This window comes from Lichenostomus cassidix, chromosome 1Aa (genome assembly GCF_008360975.1).
Source record: "Lichenostomus cassidix isolate B80296 chromosome 1Aa, HeHo_3.0, whole genome shotgun sequence".
NCBI lineage: Eukaryota > Metazoa > Chordata > Aves > Passeriformes > Meliphagidae > Lichenostomus > Lichenostomus cassidix.
The window spans coordinates 3,541,193-3,557,819 of NC_139480.1; the positions used below are offsets into that span (position 1 = coordinate 3,541,193).

Sequence of the window (16,627 nt, forward strand, 5' to 3'; positions counted from 1 at the left end):
AAAAAAGGGATAAACCACTTGGATATCTGCTTTTAAATGTGGGTAGTTCTCTTCTCTTGCTTTGTTTGTCTTCAGAAAGTCCAGTTAGTTGGTTGTCTGTCAGCCAAAAATCTAGTCAAATATTTTGGAAGATGCTCTCTGTGGGTGAAGATATTGGAGCAGACCTGCTATTTCAGCACTGACACTGCTGCAGGGACAAGTCCAAAGTCCTTGACTACCCTTGAGCTTTTCATGGAATTGACAAAGCCGTGGGAATGTGAAGTTGTGCTTACATTAATTTTTAAAATTATTTATTATGTTGGTTGCAAGTGATGAAACTGAGGCACAGAGATCCTGAGCCAGCTGCTGGCTCCTTTCCTACTTTTCAGCCATCAGGATAGTCTTGCTGTGGTTTTCAGGTTTCCTCCAGCTGCTGAAGGACTTGGAAGGAGTCTGGATAAAAACAAGTCCCTTGTAGGGTTGTTACAAGATGAGCTGGAGAATTAACAGCTCCTCCTGTTTTTCCTTGCAGCCTGTGGGCCTCAGCTTGCCAATTCCCCCACGGTGATAGTGATGGTTGGCCTCCCAGCCCGTGGCAAGACCTACATCTCCAAGAAGCTCACTCGCTACCTCAACTGGATTGGAGTCCCCACAAAAGGTGAGGCTTGCACTGGTTAACAGGGGAAGGCATGAGCTGTGGGCCTCAGGAATTCGCTCAGGAGCTCAGTGCTTTGGGAGATGGGAGGTAGTGGGAGATCCTTCCAAGATCCCACAGGCCAAACATCTATGGTTTCACATCCTGCTGCAGCCCAGGTTCTCCTTCACCTTGAAGACCAAGGGATGCCCTGAGCCATTTGCTCTAAGAATGTCATTTCTTGTCTCATTGCTTGCTTTAACTGCAGAAGCTGCACAACTGAGTCAAGCTGCTCATTTTGATTTTTTTTTTTTTTTAATTGCCTTTCCCACCCAGTTTTCAACGTGGGGGAGTATCGCCGTGAGGCCGTGAAGCATTACAGCTCCTATGACTTCTTCCGCCCTGACAACGAGGAAGCCATGAAAGTCAGGAGGTGAGTGTGGGCATCACCTCCCTGCTCCCACCTGGGTGGGGAAGTCATGGCTGGGAGCACAAATACCCAATTTGGGGCTGATGAACAGAAAAGTTGGGCTCGGGTTTGAGTTTCCCCTGCCAGCCCAACGAGGGTTCCAAGAGCTCAAAATTGAATCTGCACAGACTTGGTAACTTGAGGGTGACCAACACACCCAGAGGACATCAGGACCTCACCTGTGTCCCCTGCTTTGCAGGCAATGTGCCATGGCTGCCCTGAGGGATGTGAAGCTGTACCTGACCGAGGAGGCTGGGCAGATTGCGGTGAGTTCCAGGATATGCTCTGGGGTTTGGCAGCATTGCCAACCCCAAAGGTCCTCTGCTGTCCCTTCTCTGATGAGGGACTCAGTGGGAAACCAGGCCCTTGTGGTGCTGATTGAGACCTTTTGCTTCTAAAGGTTTTTGATGCCACCAATACCACGCGGGAGAGGAGAGGGATGATCCTGAACTTTGCCAAAGAAAATGGATTCAAGGTTGGTGCCATGGGAGATTTCGCTGCTGGGTTTGGTTAAAAATATGAAATTCTTCCTTCATTCCCCTTACTGAGCCCTGGAGAAGGAAATGATGGCATGGGGCAGAGGGAGAGCTCTCTGGTCAAGCAGGGAGGAGGTTGGGTTGAGTGAGGAGCTGGTTGAATTATTACAAACCCTGTTGGTGGCTGTCAGCTGAGCTTTTGCTTTGCTCCGCAGGTTTTCTTCATCGAATCTGTCTGCAATGATCCCAACGTGGTCGCCACCAATGTTATGGTAAGTGTGGAACTTGTGGAAGTTTCCTGCTTTTGCTTTCCCTCGGTAGAGAGGTAGGAATGGCATCACCATCACAAGCTCTAGGCTTCATGGTGGACTTCAAGCACCCTGATACCTGCTGGAGGGACAGCACGGCATGGCCCAGGCAGTCCAGGAGGTTCCTGGAATGCATTGGTGACTATTTCCTTCTCAAAGTGATAGCACCTCTCCTTGTTTGTTCATCTGTGTTGCACCTTGTCACCATCAAGGAGGGGATGGTGAGGAATGTGAAGCTGCAGGGCAGCCTGGGCTGCAGTGGCTGTGAAATGAGATGTCAGGAGAGAAGATTTTGGCCTGCAGTACCATGGGATAAAAAGCCCAGGAGGGAAGAGGTACCCAAGAAAACTGATAAATGTTCAAGGATTGTCTTCTCCAAGGTCAGCTGTGATGCATTCCCGAGGGAGGAACAGTCGCTAAAAATGCCAGGAGGGCTGCATGGATGAACAAAGAGCTCCTGGACAAACTCAAACACAAAAAGGAAGCCTACAGAGGGAGGATGGAAGGACAGGCAGCCTGAGAGGATACAGAGATTGTCTGGGCAGCCAGGGATTGGGTTAGAAAAGACAAAGCCCTGGCAGAACTGGGGAACTACAAGCACAGTCTCACCTCAAGTGTTTGGGAAGATCATGGAGCAGATCATCCTGGAAGCTCTGCTAAGGCATGTGGAAAACAAGGAGGTGATTGCTGACAGCCACCATGGCTTCCCTGGAGGCAAATCGTGCTGCCAGCCAGGGGATGGGGCTGAAGTGTGTCTTCTGCTGCTTTTGAGAGCTGTTGTCCCAGTGACCAACTTTTTTGGAGATTATACACAGCCTTTTCCACAGCAGAATGCTCAGTTTGCTACTTTTTTTCTTTTCCAAGCTGGATTTTTTTTTTGGAGGATTTTAATCCCTTTATTTGGAAACTAATGCTTGAAGGGCGAGAAAATGAGCTACTAGCTGAGCATGGGATTTTGCTCCACAGGGAACTGCGGATGAATGATGCTCTTAGTGCTGGGATCAGTGTGGAAAATACAACCCAGGCCTGGGATGCTTCCTCGTGTGTCACCCTGTTGTGTTATCCTGTTTGTTTCAGGACTGCTTGTTAAGTTACTAAACTGTAATGCTGCTGTCCAAACTCATCTTCAGGAAAAACAGCCTCTTAGATTAGTTCAGGCAGGGCTTAGTCCATGGGAGTTGTGGATATTCACACTGCCTCTTTATAGCGGCTCTCAGCCCAGTACCTTGCAGCAAATAATGCACAGAAAGGGTTTGAATGTTACCATCCTACTGTCCTGCAGCTGAGCTGGGATAAACATCTTGTCCAAGCTCATGTACTTCCCATATCCAGCTTGAATTCAAACCTGATGGAGTGTTTTTAGCCATAAGGAAGCTCAGTTTTCCCACTGTGCTGGCTGGTGAGGTGCTACCCCAACTGCTGGGAGAATGAGAGTGGACTGATGAGTATCTGTACTAATCATGGAATGGTTTATACCAAATTCTCCCACCTTATGCTTGGGTTTGGGTCTAGTTTGCTTATTTTCTGCCCTATGATAAGTGATGACTATAAAGTTGTCATCACTTAGTTTCAGCTGATCACTGGATCTTGGCAGGACTTTGAAATTCCAGATTAGCACTGTCTGGCTTGGAAAGCTTCCTAACCTCTCCTTGTGGCATTTTTTTTTTTTCCCCTGTTGCAGGAAGTCAAATTATCCAGCCCAGACTACCGGGACTGTAATTCCACTGATGCCATGGAGGATTTCATGAAGAGGATCAATTGTTACCAAGCCAGCTACCAGCCCCTCGACCCTGATGACTATGACAGGTGAGAGATTTTGGCTTCTGAGCTGCCTTGAACAGCCACCCTGTCCCAGGAGAGGAGCAGTGAAGGGTGGAGCTCTATTTCACTTTGTCTTCAAACACCTGACTGCGCTAGAATGATGTATGGCCAAGCCTCACCTTGAATTCAGGCTTTTTTCATGAAAATGCTTTTTTTTTTTTTTCCCCTGGCCCTGTGCCAGGGAAATGGGCACTGATGCCTTCCCAGGCTCTTGGCTCTCTTAATTTGTTTTCAACCTTGTTCTGTGGGTTTAAATATAAAGGCTTTGGGAAAGCACTTGAGTTTGAGTGGTTGAGGTGCTTTTGTCATTGTCCCATTTAAAGGAAGGCACTGCTTGGCTCACACCACAGGGTTGAGCAAACCCTGTGGTTTCTGCCTGGTTGTGTGCCTTGGAAGAGCTTTGCTGTCCTGCCTGACTCTGCAGGCACCTCCCAGCCTTTCCACTGCTCACAAACACGTCTGTGTGCCCTGCACAGATTATCCTAGTGCTGATCCCTGTCCTGGAGAGAAGTATGTTCCCTGTTAGTCCTGTTTAATCCTCTTTCCTGCTGCAAGGAGGGGTGGTGATTTACACTGCTGCTATTCAGCTCTCCATGAATCCCTGTTACCTGTTGGCTCCCTGCTGAAAATAGCCCGCAGGAAATCCTTTTATCCAGTGATTACGTGGACAGAGATGACTCCCAGGGCTGCCTTTTGAGAGTGGTGTCTCTGTCTGTCCCTAGGGAACTTTCTCTCATCAAAGTCATCGACGTGGGCCGGCGGTTCCTGGTCAACAGGGTTCAGGATCACATCCAGAGCAGGATTGTTTATTACCTGATGAACATCCACGTCCAGCCCCGCACCATTTACCTCTGTCGGCACGGCGAGAGTGAGTCCAACCTCAAGGGGAGGATTGGAGGTGACTCTGGCCTCTCCAACAGGGGCAAGAAGGTGAGGGAGAAGGACAACATTCCCCTGTGGCTTCCAGGAGTGATTTGGCTTGGGTTAAGTGCATGGTTGATGACAACTGGGCTGCTGAGGATCCATCTGTAGCTTTTGGATCAATGAGTGTGTGGCTGCCCTTCCCCTCAGAGCAGAAGGTTGATCTGCCTATAAAAGGGAAAACTTACTGGGAAGCAGGGAATGCAGCCCATTGGGAAGATACGGACCAGGCATCGACCTCTTTTTATGTCCCACAGTTTGCAGTGGCACTGAACAAATTTGTGGAAGAGCAGAACCTGAAGGACCTCAAAGTCTGGACCAGCCAACTAAAGAGGACAATCCAAACAGCAGAAGCTCTCCAGCTGCCCTATGAGCAGTGGAAAGCCCTCAATGAAATCGATGCTGTGAGTATCTGTGCAGCCAGAACAGGGGATGGGGCTGCTTGTTGCTTGACAAAAAAAAAATGAGGTTTTGCATGGTGGCTGTGCTGATGCTGTTTGACTGTAGCATATCCAGTAACCTCATGGATGTCCTGTTCTGGCAGGGTGTGTGTGAAGAAATGACCTATGAAGAAATCAGGGAGCAACATCCAGAGGAATTTGCTCTACGTGATCAGGATAAATATTACTACCGTTATCCTTCTGGGGAGGTAGGTCTGCAGGGAGGCCTTCAGAGTCATGAGTTTTACTTTAAATGTGGCCTTTTTGTCCTCATTCTGTCCTCTGCTCTTGAGCAGTGAGAGCTAGAAACTAGAGTTAAGAAGGGTCAGGGTTTATATTTGCCTCTGCATTGAGCCCTTGTGAAATATTGGTGTGTGAAGATCTCACTAAGAAATGTCACTTAATAAATAGTCCTGCTGGCTTTACAGCAAATTAGTAGGGAAAGCTCTCTGGAGGTTTCTAGTCCAACCTCCATCATTATATCCACTCAAAGTGTTGTGCTGCCCCAATTTTCTTTCCTTTTATTTCCAAAAAAAAAGTAATTTTCACCTTGTTCTCAGTATCATTCCCTAAGGGTTGATGGTAATCTCTGTTCCTGGCAGTCTGCTTTCACAGCGTGACACAATGAGGTGGGAATTTGCATCAGTTCTCGATGGTACTTTAGGCTGTGAATTGAGCTAATTATCCCCAAATTGAAAGCCACACCCATAAACATTTTGGAAAAATCTTTGAAGACATCCTCCTGACTGTGTATCTAACAGAAGAATGTCTGATATCCCCACACAAACTCTGGGTGTCTGGGGCTCCTTCTGGCTGCCTGTCATGGTTTTATATGAGGTTCTTCAAAACCTTAGGGTTTCTCAGGTTCCTCCATGCTTTTCAAAACTTAGAAATCCCGTACAAAATCCAATTTCAAAGATGATAGAGAAATACTATCTTCAAACCCACTCTTGCTTACCTTAATAAGGTAAAAAAGCCACCTTGCTTACTGTGACTGAGCTGTGATTCACTGAGATGTGAGCAGCTCCTTCTCTGACAGAAGAAGTTCTAGAGTTGCCTGAAAATGAGTATTTGTTGGTTAAGTCAGAGGCATGAAATCAGGAGGTGTACCAAGATAAGGACTGTTTCCCTGTGGTGGTTGCTGCCTTGATTCCATGTTTCATTTCCCTTCTTTCCCAGTCCTACCAAGACCTGGTGCAGCGCCTGGAGCCAGTCATCATGGAGCTGGAGAGGCAAGAGAATGTCCTTGTCATCTGTCACCAGGCTGTCATGCGCTGTCTCCTGGCATACTTCCTGGACAAGAGTGCAGGTGAGCTCCGAGGATTGGCCCTGCTGGAGGAGGGATGATGGACACAGCTCTGGGGAGATGGTGTTCACATCCCTTTGGTGTGGGATGGAGGTGTCTGAGATGCCTTTGGAGAGGTGGATTAACCCTCCTGCTTTGCTGTCTCTGCAGATGAAATGCCCTACCTGAAATGTCCCCTCCACACGGTGCTGAAGCTGACCCCGGTAGCCTATGGTGAGTGAGACCTTCCTAGACATGCCAGGGGGTTTGATTTGTACCTCCTGCTAAATCCAAGCTGCCTCTGGCAGAGAAGCAGGGATCTGTGGTGGGTAACAGATCCCTTGGTAACATCCTGTGCCTCCTGGGTTTACTGATCTCCTCCTGCTCCTTTCTGCAGGCTGCCGGGTGGAATCCATCTCGCTGAACATTGAAGCTGTCAACACCCACAGAGATCGGCCAGAGGTGAGTGTCACTTTTCCCTGGAGCTGTCCTTTGGTGTCCCCCTGCAGTCCCCTGTGGTCAGCTGGCAGCAGGAATGCCTGGGGTGGGCATGGGGAGATTGCTCAGCTGGGTGCTTGGAAGTGCTGCTGGAAGACTGGGAGCATCAGATGGGTTCTTGCTCTGCAAAGTCATGGCCAGCTGAGGGTTTTCCAAGGGAAAAGGACTGTTGCATGTTCCTGCTTCCCAGTGTGTTTGCCCAGGGAAAACTCCTCCCTGGTCTCTTGACTTTCACCTGCATGGTCATCCGCTCTCCAGAGCAGGGGACGGAGCTGTGGGTGGAGAAGGTGACTTCTCCCAGGTCTCCCAGTTGGCTGGCAGAGTCTGGGCTCGATGCTTGCCCTACATCTGCCTCTGAGGGTCTTTTTTTCCTGGTTTGTCCATGGTTTTGTCATCTGCAGGATGGGAAGTGCTGGGGGCTGGGCTGGGGGTGCTGTGTGGAGGAGACCCTTCCTGTGGAGAAAAAGTCCTGCAAGGTTGGGTCTGTGTGCCAAGGGCTCCACTGGGAGCTCAGAGGCCAGGACAGGAGGATGCCACGGTTGGGCAGCCACCCAGAGTGGGCCACAGGGACCCTGGCAGCACCCATGACCACAGATAATGGGCCACTTCTGACTTGTACTTGGTGGTGGTGGACACCAAAGAGATGCTGAACAGTTGGAGCTGTCCCCTTTTGGCCCAAGTCTCCTTTGCTTCCTGACCTTGTCAGGTGGCAGCACCTGAGCCACCTGTCCCTCCCCACAGCTCTAGGGGGGAAGCCAGTCCTTCCCCTGCCATGGGGCCACTGAAGCCCTCCTTTGCCACCCTCTGTGGGGATGGCAGGAAGGTCTCAGGTAGGATGGGGTGAGACATGCCAAGTGCTTGGGTCCTCCTGCTCGGCTTTGCCTCCATCCCTCCTCGCTTGAGTTGGAGCTTGGCATGGTGCTGACCCTTTCTGGCTGCTCTGCTCCCACTTCCCAAATCTTCCTGATCAGCCTGGGCTGGTTCATCTTCCCTCTTCTTGCTTTCACCCCCTTTCTGGGTGAAGGGCCTGGCGTTGAGGAGACACTGATGGGCACCTCTCTGTCATGCAGAGTCATGGCTTGGCTGCTGCTGGGTGTTTTTAGCTACCTGTAGTTACTTTTTTTTGTGAGATGAGACTCAATCTGTCTCATGTCTGAGTGCAGAACCTTCTTTTTTTTTTCTCCCCCTCCCCTTCTGTACTCTCGAACATTTTACATCAGGTTTTTTTTTTTTTTTTTGGTGTCCAAAGCCTTTCAGTGCATCCTTTACTTATTGACAGTGATTGTGGGGAAAAGCAGAGTCCACTTTAGGAAAAAAAGAAACCCAAAGCAACCTGCTTCTTTTTTTTTTTCCTTTATAACTGTCGCCTTCTTCCTTTTTTTTTTTTCATTTCGCTTTATTTTTTTATATTTACTTTTATTTTCTTTGTCTCACTTTAATTTAGGAAGCAAAGAAGGGACCTAACCCGCTCATGAGACGTAATAGCGTTACCCCTCTAGCAAGCCCAGAGCCCACCAAAAAGCCTCGCATCAACAGCTTTGAGGAGCATGTGGCTGTTTCTTCTGCCCTGCCAGGCTGTGTTCCTCAGGAAGTGCCCACGCAGATGCCGGGACAAGTTAGTTGAACTCTTCTTTTTTTTTTTTTTTTCCCTTTTCTTTTTTTTTCTCTTTTTTTTTTCTTTAGTTGTTGTTCTCGTTGTTTTATTGTTTGTTGTCCTCCTGTCACTCCTGAAGCTGAGGAACTGCTTGCACTTGTCGCAACCTGTGCTGTTGTCTGAGATGCACCTTCCTTCCTCCCACGGCTGCTGTCCCTCCCTGCCTTGGGCTGGTTTCAGGATCACCCGGCCAAGGGTCCCTGTTGATCCTCTCTTGGGTTTTCAGAGCATCATGAACTTCCACCAAGCTCTAGGCTGCATTTATTTAGTGCCTTCATCAACCTCCTGAGGAGTGTCTTCCCTGGAGTGAGCAGGAACAAAGGGCTCATGCCTTCCCTCTGGATGTGCTTGGCTCTGGTGTAGACCTGGGCATGACAATAAATCAGATGCTTTTGTGCTTCTCTTGAGGAGGAGCTGCCAAGACTCATCTTTGGCTGGAAGGGTCTGCTTCATCCTGGAGCCATAGGCAAAATGGGCCAAAATTGAGTAGAAGGCTCTTGGTGTGATGAACCTGGGTGAAACCTGATGATGCTTGTGTGTCCTCTCCTCTTTCACCTGCCTCTGAGGGGACATAGGAGGAGAGACCTTGCTTGCTGCTCACTTCTCCAGGCACAAACTCCCTCCTGAGCTCACTAAGGAGTCCTATATAATCTATAGGAGCCTTTGCCATGCTGCCCTTGCCACCAGCTGCCTGTTGGTCTCGCTGTCTTGCCCAGCCCCTCCTGCTGTCTGTGTTGTGTGCTGTCCTTTCTCCCTTCCTCACCCAGATCCCAGGCAGGTTAGGAATGGCTCTGTGCTCCCCCACTTCTCTGCTTGGCTGCTGCTTTGCATGAGCCTCCCAGCACAGCTGGGTCTCTCTCAGCTCCCAGGGCTCTGCTTGGGCTGGTTGAGTCTCACTCACAACAAACCTTTTGCCAGCTCTGGCTGCCTGGTGCCCCTCGCTGCTCTCCACTGTCCTCTGCCCTGTGTGGCACAGTTACTGACACCTCTCTCTGTTCTCTCTGTCTCTTTGCAGCCTTTACTAGGGAAGGCATGCCTGTAAGTACCTTCTTGCGTCTTATTCCCCTTCAAACCCTATTTTTCCATGTCTCTTGCTATCCCGCCGGGTTGTTTTGTTGTTGCGAAATCTGGATGGGGTGTGGATGACTTGGTGTTAATATTTTGCTGTTTGGGGGGGAGAGGCATTTGTCTTAGGTAGGGTGAAGAGGAGGCTGTGGGTGCTGGTTTGTATCCTAGCTTGATGAAATGGCCCCATTTTGTTGTGAAATTAAGGAAATTATCACTTGCACTCTGATGTGGGCGATGCTGTTGGATTTTCCTGGAGTTGTCTCTGCAGTGGTAGCACATTATACTGTAGGTGATAGACCTCTGTTCTTCCTGAGGGCTCAGAGCTGTGTCTGAGTTTTGGCACCAGAGTCATATCTGAGATGGCTCTGACCTTCTCAATGATGCGTTTTCTGGAGCTGGATGATCCTGTGACTAGGAGTCTGCAGTTCTGCAGACCTGGATTTTGGGAACAGTCAGCCTTAAATGTCGTGGGCAGAGTAAATGCAAATTGTCCTTTGCTACCTCTATTAAGAAAGCAAAACTCCTTGAGTGTTTAATGCACCAATTATGAATCATGAAGGCTCTGGCAGATTGTTTTAGTGCTGTTAGATCCTTGAGTAACAGGACAAATTGAAGCTTTTAGTTTTAATTCAAGCTACATCGAGTTGCTCTCAACAGTTGTTCAGCTGTGCTCAAACATCTTCTCAAAGACTGGGAAGACTTGAGGCTGAACTGTTAGTGGGGTAGTGCCCAGGGGATCTTTATGCCCAGTTCAAATAAGCAGGGCCAGTTCAAATCAGCCTGTGAGCTGATTTGATATTTGACAACCTGGCTGGGGTTGTTTTGTAGGCTGAAGATGGAGTGATCTGCTCTAACAGGGCCAGGCCAGAGCTCAGCCCTGCTTGCATTTAGCAGCTGCTGAACCTCTTGTTTCTTCCACTTTTAAAGTAAATATTTTTGGGAAAAGGGAAGTTAGGACTGTTGCACTTGGCTTTGCTGGTGGGTGGGTAGGGTGAGATCATCGTGCTCCTGCACGAGTGTAGAGGTTGAGTTGCTCAGCATGGCCTGCATGCCTGTGCTCCTTCCCTTGCTGCTCATGGCCACAGAAGCCCCTGATGAAATGCTTGGTCCTCTTGGGTTGCTCTGAAAGCATTTTAGTTTTTGTCCATCCCTCCCTCCACCTTTTTATTCCATCTGTATTGTAATAAAAGGTGCTGCGTGCCTCGGTGCTTCCTGGGACACTGAAAATGCTCTCTGGGTGTTGAGTTTGGAGATGGATGTGTCAGATTTTGCTGGAGCAGGCAGTGATGGTTACTATGGCAGGTGCAGGCTGGCAGCAGCAGATTTACCATCTCCAGCTGCTGGGAGCCTGTCTCCACCTCCCAGTGTGGGACTTACAGGCTGCTTTTGTGGCACCCATGAGGACACACCAGACTCAAGGCTTGGTGACATTCACACTGCTGTTAGCTCTGGGAGGCTGCTGTTTGGTCACTTGTTTGTCCCTCATTGTCACCACCTGTATGGGGCTGGGGAGGTGGAAGGTACCTCCTTCACAACTTGCACCATGGCCTGGGTTGGCAGTGGGAGCTTCATTGCATCAGCTCTCACTGCTGGGGTCTTGATCACCATCCAGGAGGACGAGGGGACACCTGGAGAGGCTGGGGATGTGGCTGAGTACCTCAGAGTCCTCCTGGCTGTGGGATTGAGCTGATCTGGGGTTGTGGGACTACCTGGTGTGATGATTTCTTTTCCTTTTGCTTGGTTTGTGATCCAAAGTGCACTTTTGAACAGTCACCTGATCCCACTCCCTTCTTCTCCCCTTCACTTTTCATGCTTAAAAAGAAGACCCGTTTGTCACTTTCTCAAAGTTTTCTCTTTGCTAATATTTCCAAGGTAAATGGCTGTGGTGCATGTGGCTTTTCCTAACCCTCCTCCTGTCTCCTTAGATAACAGAACAGCTCAGCCTGCTCTGCCTTGTAGGCTGGCTGGGATTCCTCGTGCTTGTAAGAGGTAGCTTAGGTAGTAAAAGCATTTAAAAACAAACAAAAAAAAAAAAAAACCCCAACAAAAAAAATTCGAGAAACCTTCCTAGCTGTTTCCTAGTCCTTTTTTCCCCTTACTTTGTTCCATGTAGTTCTGTGAGTTGGGAAATGTCCTTGTGGTCCCTCCTGGAGTGGATGCTCTCCTTGGGGCTGGTCCTGCTTGTGTTTAGCTGGTTGTCTCTGGTTTTGTGGTCCTCACCACAGCCTGGTGGGTGCCTGTTGTCTCACCCTGCACCAGGGCTGTGTCTGCAGTGTCTCTTGGGCCCATGAATCCTCATGGGGTGTCTTCAGGGAAGTTGTGCTCCTGCTCTAACACTGCTGCTGGCTTGGCATGGCCAGTGGGAGCTGCCTGTCCTTGGCACTGCCAAGGATGGACAAACAATGACCTTGTCCTTGGTGGGGCAGGGGGGACACTGCCCATCCTCAAGGGGAGCAAGAGAGAGATGTTTAATTAATTGGGCTGCTTGAGTGATGATCACTGTGGTCCCAAGGGCAGCTTCAGAAATGCACAGTGGATGGGGTTGGAAGGTTGCCTTGGGTTTAGCTCAGTTTTTAGGGATATCTAAATTCTCACCCTGTAATTAAAGCCAGGCATTGCTTGAGGGGTTGAGTAGCAAATCAGTCACCTGCCTCTCTCCTCGGGTGGACAGTGTCCTCTCCTCTCTGGTGGGTGCTCGTAGTGACCAGTGTGTGGCTTTGTCCCTCGTTGCCATGTTCCTACAAGGTGCTGCTGGGATGGGGCCTGACCCCAGCACAGCCCCCAACACCTCTCTTCCTTCCCCTCTCATTCCAGAACATGAACAACTCCCAGAAGCCATCGTGACTCCGTGGGCACCGTCGTGAGGCCACCGGCACTGCCGCCAGCTTCTCATCCCATCGCCATTCCCGAAGCTTGCTTACAACCTGGGCCCCTTTGGCTGCAGCCAGCCTGACCCTCGGCTGTCTCCACTCATCCCCAAAATCCCCAGAGCGGGGAGGGATGCAGGAGAGCGGAGGAGGAGCCCAGCTTCCCCCTCGGGGTCACCACCAGCTCTCCAGGCTGCAGCGTTTGCTCTCCTCTCCGGCATCCTGTTAGGTCGTAGCGAGCTGTAAAGTGCTTCTGTAGCGCACAGGAGTTTAATTTTCCTCTCTTCAGTGGTTTTGATCTTCTGTATAGATGATTGGTACCCATCCAGCTCCGGGTGGGGTGTGTATATATGTGGATGGTGCGGGGTTAGTAGAGAAATAGCGGGAAGGGGGGGGTGGGGTTTTGCATTTTTTTTTTTAAATTGTTATTATTGTTAATTACTTTTGAATAAGCCCCTGATGTGCTGTGCTGCAGTCCCTCACCCACACGAGAGCCTGTCACACATGCCAGCCTGGCTCATGCAGATCTGTGAGCCCCAGGAAAGCAGCTGAGTGAGCTCCTTCACTGCAAGAACTGCTGGGTTTAATGAAAAAAACCCCAAACCCATTATTTCATTTTTTCTTTAATCAGCACACCTTGAAGGGGTTTGCAGAGAATGTAGATCTGCTAAAACTGGCTGAAAGCTGCCTGCAGTGTGTGAGGAACCATGCCAGCAGGGGCTTGATGCTTTCATCTTGGGGAGCATCCAGAGATGGTCTGACTTCAGGCATGGGTTGAATTTTGGGGAGGCTGAGCACTGTTTGAGGTGCTGTGTTGGTACTTCATCTCCCCTTTCCTCCTTTTTAGATGGAAGGGGAGATACTGGGAGGGGTTTGAATCCCTAGGCTGAGTTAGATGCATTTTGTAGACACACAGGTTCTCATGGAGGTGGCCAGAGGTCTGGCTGGGTTGCAGGAGTCCCTGTCTGACTGCAAAAAGCCACAAGAAGGGACAGTTTTGTCTGTATTGTCATATTTTAATTTTATATATACATGCACACACGTGTGTGTATAAGTATATATTTTAGAAACTGCTTGGTTTTTGCACTTTATTTGTGGCAGAAGCATAACTACTTTATTTTTTTCCAAGTTGTGCCCCTTAATGGGGAAGCCTGAATACAGGCAACTTTTTTGTTTTTAATTGTATTTTGCATGCTGGAAAGCTGGGACTACAAAACAATAGTAGTTACAGTGTTAGAGGTGGGGGGAACAACATGAGGTCCTGACTGACTCCATCAGCCAACTCCCAGTGGTTTGATCCATGAGATCTCTTGTTGGCAGCTTGTCCTGGGCTGGGAGACAGCAGCTAAAAATGGCAATTAACCACTATTGCTTTGTGCAAATGTCTGTGGATTTTGAATTTGTTGGAAATTCTTTTTGAAAATTTTTAAGGGTTTTTGGTTGGGTTTTGGTTTTTTCCCCACCTATGTGCAGCACCTTCTCCATGCCCATCTCATGGGGTTTTTGGCTGGAGGCAGGAGGTGAAGACATTCACCCCTCTGGACACGGACAACCCTTTGGATTCATCTTTCCCATGGCTTTCCCCAGCGCCCTGGGTAGGAAACACCCTCCCCAGAGATGAGAATGGAGAAGTTTGGGGAAGAAATTATTTTTTTGTTTGTTTTTTGTGAGAGTGTGTCTGTTTTTGGGGGGTTTTGGTCTGTTTTTCCTTTGGGAAAAGGCGAACCACAGTGCCTCGCGCTTCGGCTCTGTGCTCGGAGCGGCACGGACGGCGGGAGGGTGCCGGGGCCACGCTCAGCCCCTGTCCCACAGGGATGACAATCCCGGCAGTGCCCTGCCTGTGTGAGCTTGTGCATATGTGTATCATATTCCTGTACAGATAAAACAACACTTCCCCCCCACACTGCTTTTTTTTTTTCTTTTTTAATAGCCTCATTAAAAGCAGACTTCTCCCCACGTGCCCTGCGTGGCACCTGGGCTTTCGGTTTCTCTGCCTTTCAGATAAATGAATGTCTGGGGAAGGCCACTCACTTGGCTCTATTTTTTCAGCCTCCTCCTTCCTGGGGAGTTTTATCTCTCTCTCCTCCTCCTGCTGCTGCAAAAAGATAAGGCAGCAAGTAACAAATGTGACGTCTGGCTGCCCCGAGATCAGCCCTGTACACTTGTAATTGCGCGGATGTTTTGGTGTGTATTTGTGTGTGTGTGTATATATATATATATAAATATATATATATAGATATAAAACAACAAAAAAAGGCCCTAAACTTTTTTCCTTTAGTAATGATAGATATCTCAGATCTACAAAAACCTGAAATTCGACCATGGCATTTTTACCAGCAATGGGAAAACTGGGCTCTTGATTTCCTCTTGAGCTGGAGGGGTTGGTGGGCTGGTGTCAACCCTGTGCCATCACACTGCCCCAAAAACTCACTGCCCATCATTTTTGGTTCACTGAGCCAAGGGCTGGGCAGTGATGCCACAGCCAAGGCAGGTTGGGAGAGAGGACATGTCAAAGCACACCAATGATTTCTTCCCCCCTCTTTTTTTTTCCCTGGTTTGTTTTCCTTTGTGATACTTGAATTTATTTTTTAATTTTTTTTCATAGCAAAGTGCTCTTTATTTATTTAATGTATACTGCAAAGCTTGGAGAGAAGGGTGTAGTTACTTGGGATTACCTTTTTTTTTTTTTTTTTTTTGATTTGTGGTATGTTAACTGTTCTGTATATATGTCTGGAATAATTGCCTGATGTAAAGCTGTGCCAGCTTAAAAACAGGGTCTGCCTTTCAGAAATTTGTATATTTTGCAGTTGCTGGACCAATAAACTATCTTGTTGAAATACAGACCTGACCTGGTTCTTTCTTGTGTTAGAAATTATGGTCTCAGGCCCTAAGGATCACCATGTGCTGCCTCACACATGGCCCTGTGCCTCATAAATAAAAATTCTAATAAAAGAAATTGTGGGTGCTCCATTCCTGGGAGTGTTCAAGGCTGAGTTGAAGGGGGCTTGGAGCATCGTGGTCTAGTGGAAGGTGTTTTTCAAACCATTCTGTGAATTCTACAAGCAAATCCCCCCAAAGTTCTTCTTGCTCCATCACTCTTGAGTAGAAAGGTGATGCCTTGGGCCTTGTCCTGCCTAGTTCTAAATCCAGGCTGCAAATTAGGCAGGGCTCGGCATTTATTCAAACCTAGTGTAGTTCTTGAAATCAAATAGGTGCTTAAAACAAATTAGTGCTAAGTGAAGGGCTGGACAAGAGCTGTCCCCTGAGATCAGGGCTGTCTGTGCCCTGAAGGCAGGAAAACAGATGCCACCTCTAAATAAAGTTCCCTGCAAAGTTGTTTCTTTTAAATTAATTTATTCTTCCAAAGAAAAGGTGGGAGGAGGTAGGGAGAGGTGTAATTTGACATGATTTTCTGGAGCACTCCTTGGCTGGATGCTCCCCCTGTGACTGGAGACCTGTCCAGCTCCAGCAGTTGGATCTCCAAAAGACTGTGAGGAGCAAAAGAGGCTAAAATGGGGAGAGTGCTATGCATCCCAGCTCAGCTCTGTGGATTACTCCTCTTGGCTGATGTGCAGCCCTAGCTCTGCTCTCCCCTGGGCTGTCAGAACCTGTCAAGCCTTTGGTCCAGAGCTTTTTGGGATGCACAGGGATCATCTCCCTTCTCCCAGTTGCCCCAGGGCCTCTCACCAGGGAGGAAATTCTCTCATTTTAAGCGTGACTGAGGTATCTGCAATGCTATTTTCTAGGTGGACACACATCTGTGTGAGATTGTGGTGGTGCTCATCCCTGCAAGCATCCTGAGGGCAGGGAGGACCTTTGCTCTCCGGGAAATCCAGCAACCACGAGATTTAAATTTTCTTTGAGTTATTCTTTTTTATCTCTAGCAGCTTGGCCATCTCCTCGACCCAGGCAGAGACAAAACATTTGTTTTAGGGCAAAGAGTTTAGCCTTGCACCCTCCTCACAGGGAGCCCTGCAAGTGTGCAGGGGGCTGATAACACCTCCAGCCAGGGTGGGCTGAGGTCACAGAAAGCCACAACATCAGTGCAGCTCTCCTGCCTTCCCCAGGGCACACAGGGGCTGCTTGGAAGCCGTGATGAAACCTTGTCTGTGATAAAACCTTGTCCTTGCAGGAGGAGCACGGGGAGGGGAAGGTTTTTCCTCCCTGAGCACTTCCAAGGAAAATCCCCCCCTCCAAAAAGTCTCCT

The 16,627-nt window shown here is 48.8% G+C and overlaps 1 protein-coding gene across 8 annotated transcripts in view; it reads left to right on the forward strand.

Annotated features, from left to right (window-relative positions):
- Positions 1–15,261, forward strand: part of PFKFB3 (6-phosphofructo-2-kinase/fructose-2,6-biphosphatase 3) — a 40,305-nt gene extending 25,044 nt beyond the window's left edge. For 2 of the 8 annotated variants that reach the window (XM_085082322.1, XM_085082275.1), the window contains exons 2-17: positions 512–637; positions 950–1,046; positions 1,282–1,348; positions 1,483–1,557; positions 1,774–1,830; positions 3,548–3,672; positions 4,410–4,617; positions 4,866–5,012; positions 5,153–5,257; positions 6,228–6,357; positions 6,505–6,567; positions 6,731–6,795; positions 8,276–8,446; positions 9,501–9,523; positions 11,375–11,425; positions 12,368–15,261. In XM_085082322.1, the coding sequence (XP_084938448.1) occupies positions 512–637; positions 950–1,046; positions 1,282–1,348; positions 1,483–1,557; positions 1,774–1,830; positions 3,548–3,672; positions 4,410–4,617; positions 4,866–5,012; positions 5,153–5,257; positions 6,228–6,357; positions 6,505–6,567; positions 6,731–6,795; positions 8,276–8,446; positions 9,501–9,523; positions 11,375–11,425; positions 12,368–12,374 (1,517 nt within the window). In that variant the 3' untranslated portion in view covers positions 12,375–15,261. Of the gene's footprint in view, positions 1–511; positions 638–949; positions 1,047–1,281; positions 1,349–1,482; positions 1,558–1,773; positions 1,831–3,547; positions 3,673–4,409; positions 4,618–4,865; positions 5,013–5,152; positions 5,258–6,227; positions 6,358–6,504; positions 6,568–6,730; positions 6,796–8,275; positions 8,447–9,500; positions 9,528–11,374; positions 11,430–12,367 lie in introns of those variants that run through there. The other 6 variants (XM_085082284.1, XM_085082294.1, XM_085082302.1 and 3 more) reach the window with 6 other exon arrangements.
- The last annotated feature ends 1,366 nt before the right edge of the window (positions 15,262–16,627 follow it).